The sequence below is a fragment of the Lissotriton vulgaris genome, chromosome 7, assembly GCF_964263255.1.
Source record: "Lissotriton vulgaris chromosome 7, aLisVul1.2, whole genome shotgun sequence".
Classification (NCBI taxonomy): Eukaryota; Metazoa; Chordata; class Amphibia; order Caudata; family Salamandridae; genus Lissotriton; species Lissotriton vulgaris.
Genome location: NC_141695.1, coordinates 567,592,503 through 567,597,924, shown reverse-complemented (window position 1 = coordinate 567,597,924; position 5,422 = coordinate 567,592,503). Strand labels below are relative to the sequence as shown.

Sequence of the window (5,422 nt, the reverse complement as noted above, 5' to 3'; positions counted from 1 at the left end):
AGTAAAAGGCTGGATGACAGAGTCCCTTCATTCCACGAGACTGGGCTCCACGGCGTGATCGTCAGTCCCTGGCGACATTGTCTAATCTTTATCACAAATTCATTACCTACAGGTGAAATTCTACCTTTTTTCATTTAACGTTCTATATATAACCCAGTAGGGTTGCCATGTATTTACCATGCCTATATTCCCGGACTTTCTAAGGCAACTACAACTTTGCCGATGTTCCCGTTCTGCTTCCGTGTCCACGCAGCACCGTGAGGTTTTGACTTTTGAGCTTCCGCGCTGTTTACTTTCTGTTTCCTTCTGCCCAGGGGACTGGCGTCCTGCTTACTTTCGAACCCTGTCTCTCTAGAGAGCTGCCTCACCAAGTTCTTAAGATACCAAATTTGATGTAAGAGTCGCAAACTATGGAGAATTCTTTTTTTCGTGAAGTAGGGCTGATCCATACATTCTGCAGAACAGGCACCCCAAGGCAAAGACTTGATTAGGTACGTATGCATGGAATAGGGATATGGAAGCGCCTCGGTCATGTTTTTGCCTTGGGTGCATCTCCCAGTGGACTTGCCATTGTGCGGAACCATAGAATGGAGCGGTTATGTTTGTTATGTGTAATCAGGAGTTATATTTTTTTCTGTGTCCAGTTTCCTTATAAAACGATCATGTTCTATGCCTCCAGTCCGGCATCGGTATAGACCTGTTACCTTTTAGTCCCGTCTCCCCGTGCAACGTTCCTGTGGTGAACCTTCCGGGCTCCCTATGGAACCGTCCTGCTTATAAAAATGTCGCGCAATTTACTTTGAGGTGTGGAACTTAAGTGTCTTCTTCATTTGTCGTTCTCTTCCGTGGACCTTCCCCTTGTTCACTTCAAAGTCCTGCCTTTCAGGGGCGCTGCCCCATATTTTTCTTAGGTTTGACTTCCTGGTCGAATGCCACTTCGTCACTGCGCACTGCCTCCCTGTGGAGCTGGTCCTTGAATCCACCAGGCCACGTCCCTCCAAAGTGTAGTTTCGTCTTTACCTCCTTGCCCTGACCTCCTTTGTGACGTCCCTCTTTGCTTTCAGGTCCCGTTGGTCAGACCCGGCACGTGCCCGAGCACGAAGGTCTCGGTGTACTGCTGGCTGCTGGTGGACATGGACCTGCCGGACATGCGCTGGAAGCGGTTCCTGAAGTAGCCGCTGTTGCTCCAGGAGCGCTGCCGGTTCCGCAGGTACTCTTTGTAGTTCTTGGTCAGCAGAGTGTAGAGGAAGGGGTTGATGCAGCTGTTGCTGTAGGTCAGGCAGGTGGTGAGGTAGTTGATGTTCCTGGCCGCCGTGGCAGAGACAGGCAGCGACTCCTGGTACTGGGAGAGCAGCTGCCAGACCCAGAAGGGGAGGAAGCAGGCCCAGAAGACCAGGACGATGGTGAAGATGAGGTAGAGCACCTTCTGGTTGGGCAGCCGCTTGGTCTGCTTGAAGGATGCCGTCTGGGAGATCCAGTATGTCCTGGCCAGTCTGATGTACAGGTAGCCGATGATGACGCCTGGGCCCACGATGCTGGTGCAGAAGAGCACGGTCAGGTAGACCTTGTAGGACATCCTGCTCCAGGTGGGCAGGCAGATGCTCTTGTTGTCGCGCTTCACCAGCTGGATCATGATCAGCATGGGCAGCGTGATGAGCAGCGACAGCAGCCAGATGCCCGCCGCGATGGCCTTCCGGTAGCTCTTGGAGCGCTTCACCGTGTCCAGGGGTTTCAGCACGGCAAAGTAGCGCTCGGTGCTCATGACCGTCAGGGTGAAGATGCTGGCGTGCATGGTGAGGAAGTCCAGGCTGAAGAGCACCCGGCAGCCCAGGTCCCCAAAGTACCACTCCTGGATGAAGTAGGTGCCCACGATGAAGGGGATGGTGAGCAGGTACAGCAGGTCGGCCAGCGCCAGGCTGATGATGTAGATGTACATAGAGGCCGCAGAACGCATGGAGTGGCACATCACCACCAGGGTGTAGACGTTGCCCACCACCCCGATGGCGCACATGACCGACAAGAGCACCCCAATGGTGCAGGTGGCCGCCAGGTCCTCTGCAGACCCCGGAGGTGCCTCCCAGGTGAAATTAGTGCAGCAGTTGGCGCTGAGCCTGGACGAGTGCTCTTCGAGGGTCGCAGTTGGCATCTCCGAGGTGGCCGAGTGCCTGCCCTGTGGCTGCTCATGGAAGGACATGTTCTTTCAATCATGCATCAATGCGCAGCGGGAATTCCCCTTGTTTCATTGACAGAAGCATCTCTGGAGAGGTCCTTCTTGACAGAAGAGCGGCGAGTCCCCGCGGAGCTCCTTCACAGACTGTCCTGGTAAAAGTCACAGAGAAAAATAAAGAGATTAAAGCAAATACATACTTAGCAGTGACGGGTCGCATCCATAAATCGCATGCCCTGGGGCTTTCACTGACAAAGCAGACAACAGGGAGGGCAACTTATCGCCGCAGGCTTCAGCTGCAGAAAACAAGCATCATAAGCAGTGCTGGAAAATCCCTTCAAATGTTCAAGCAGACGAAATCTGGAAGTTTAACGCACTAACCATCCAGTGCCCGCCCCATGATGCACACCTTGTAAAACTGTCTGTAATCAACAACTGAAGCGGGGGCACACAGTGGAGCCACGCGCTCCCGCAAACAGTAACATCTGCAACACCATTAAGACCCTGCTGTGGATGTGAGCGCACCTGCTGTCGTGTGCCCCTTCACCAATGGACACATCCACTTACCACATGCCTTAAAACACAGTTCCAATCAGAGCTAAATAAAATAATCGCCGCCTCCACCGCTAATATTAAGCCCGCAGATTCACAGGAGTGGAGTTTAGTGATTACATAATATTTTTATTTATCCCGTCGACAGCACTGACAGGTAATCCGTTTTCTTTACCGTCTTTTAGCAATTGGATGAATTATTAGCGAATTTTAACTTGCTCTTCTACACATGAAGGATGAAAGGCTGTCAGCCCACCTGCGGTTGCACTTGTGTCCTTCATGGCATACGATACGTAGCTGCATATGTATGTATGTTTATATGTATGTATATGCAGCTTCAGTAACATAGGCGCTCTGCGGAGCTATGGCTTCAACTACAACAACCACAGGCAACACCCGCCTCCGACCCCCTCCCCCCCTAAGCAGCGGTTGCCATAGTGTTAACAGGGCCTGGGCTGTGCAGACTGCGTGCTTACCTGGATTATCCGCGGCTGCTCAGACCAGCAGCTGAAGTTTAGTCCGGGGAGGGAGGAGATCACTGAATGGGGAACAGCTCACGTGCAGAACTTTTTATGCCCGGCTGCCAAGCCTCCTTCCAGGAATGGGACGGAGCCAGCCGGACCCACAGAGCCCTTCCGAAAATGGAGCTGCATGATGGAGTGTGTTGTTTAAGACCCGGGTTCCACTCCCATTCCGCGCCCTGTGCTCCTGCCGCGGCTATTTATGAGCTGCGGTGACGTTGAGCTGGTAGCAGATTCAGGCGCTGCGGCAGCTCCAAGAACGCGCGCTCGGCACACACGCAGCAGCACCAGACCTCCTGTCAGGGCGCAGAGCAGCTAAGTGCACAGTCAGATGTAAACGCAGCTCTTCACGCAGGCTGTCAGAATCTCAGGGCAGGCACGCGGGAGCACAGTCATCCCCCCACCAGGGCTGCTCGTTCACAGGCAGACAGCATCTCAGCTCAGCTCTGTGCTTTTGCAAACAGCCACGCCAGCGCCTTCAAACGAACCCATACTCTGACCAGCAGTGACACATGCAATCAAAATCTAAACTCAGCTCCTCTTGATGAGCGCATACCTCATGCATGTAAAACCAGCGAGACCCGCCTATAAATGCAAATTCTAAAGCCAGCTTCTACAAATGCTGACGTCAGACCCACCTTTAACGAATGCACGAAGATTCTGAAGTCACCTTCTAGAAATCAGACCCTCAGTCCACTCTGCAAAAGATGTCATATTCCAAAACTAGCTTCTACAACTGTAAGGCCAAAGGCAGTTTCTACAAATGCCGATTATAACATCAACTTCCACATTGCAGCCACCAGAACTAGCGTCTGTAAATGCAGACCCTAATGCCACCTTGTATACAGATCGTAATACCACTTTTGATAAATGCATACAAATTCTAAAACCATTTTCTATAAATACAGATCCTAGCACCGCTCTCTGCAAAAGAAGCCATCGTCTAAAACCAGCTTCTTCAAATATAGAGGCCAAAGTCAATTTCTACAAATGCAGATTATAAAACCAGCTTCTGCAAATGCAGATGCTAATACCGCTTTATGCAGATCCTAATACCACATTTGACAAATGCATACAGATTCTGAAATCAGCTTCTTTAATTACAGATCCCAACACCACAACACCACCCTCTGCAAATGAAGCCAGATTCTAAACCCAGTTCCTGCAAATGCCGATCCCAAAGTCAGCTTCTACTGATGCAGTTCCAAAACCCACCTTTAACAAATGCAGCCAGATTGTAAACCTAACTTCTACAAACACAGGCAGGTCTAAAATCAGCTTCCACAAGTGTACCAGGCCTCCACACTAGTTCATGAAATGCTACTCAAGTCAAGTCAAGTCATAAAATTTATATAGCGCACTACATACCCAGAGGGTTTCAAGGCGCTTGGGGAGGGGAGGGGGATTATTTGTCAAATATCCACGTTTTAAGTTGTTTTCTGAACGCTAGGTGATTCTGGGTGAGGCGAAGGTAAGTGGGAAGTGAGTTCCATGTTTTGGCAGCCAGGTATGAGAAGGATCTGCCTCCCATGGTGGTTTTGTTGATGCGAGGGACAGTGGCGAATGCTTGGCTGGAAGATCGAAGTTGGCGGGAGGGGGTGTAGAAGGACAGTCGAGAGTTGAGGCAATCTGGTCCGATGTCGTAGAGTGATTTGTATGCGTGGGTAAGCAGTCGGAAAGTAATCCTCTTATTGATGGGTAGCCAGTGGAGGTCTTTAAGGTGACCAGAGATGTGTTCGTTGCGTGGGATGTCTAATATGAGTCTGGCTGAGGCGTTTTGGATTCGTTGTAGTTTCTTCTGTAGTTTGGCGGTGGTACCTGCGTAGAGGGTGTTTCCGTAGTCCAGTCGGCTCGTGACCAGAGCATGGGTGACTGTTTTCCTTGTTTCGGTGGGGATCCAGCGAAATGTTTTTCTGAGCAGGCAAAGGATGTTGAAGCAGGATGAGGATACGGCGCTGACTTGTCTGTTCATTGAAAGTGAAGAGTCCAGGATGACGCCAAGGTTCCGTGCGTGTTCTGTCGGGATGGGTGCTTTTCCGAGGGCTTCCGGCCACCAGGAGTCGTCCCATGCAGAGGGGGATTTACCTAAGATGAGGACTTCTGTTTTGTCTGAGTTCAGTTTCAGACGGCTTTGTTTCATCCATTCGGCGACTTCTTTCATTCCTTCGTGTAGGTTAGTTTT

At 50.9% G+C, this 5,422-nt stretch overlaps 1 protein-coding gene across 1 annotated transcript; it reads right to left on the bottom strand.

Moving 5' to 3' along the window:
* Positions 1–280: 280 nt before the first annotated feature.
* LOC147702039 (urotensin-2 receptor-like) lies at positions 281–3,655 on the bottom strand. The gene is made up of 2 exons (XM_086928741.1): positions 3,196–3,655; positions 281–2,319 (listed from the first exon to the last, which is right to left on the bottom strand). Exon 2 carries the CDS (start codon positions 2,192–2,194, stop codon positions 1,061–1,063), a length of 1,134 nt encoding a protein of 377 aa, XP_086784867.1. The 5' UTR covers positions 2,195–2,319; positions 3,196–3,655; the 3' UTR covers positions 281–1,060.
* Positions 3,656–5,422: the final 1,767 nt, after the last annotated feature.

Coding starts and splice junctions, on each gene's coding strand:
- LOC147702039 (XM_086928741.1), bottom strand. CDS start 2,194: ATGTCCTTCCATGAGCAGCCACAGGGCAGGCACTCGGCCACCTCGGAG.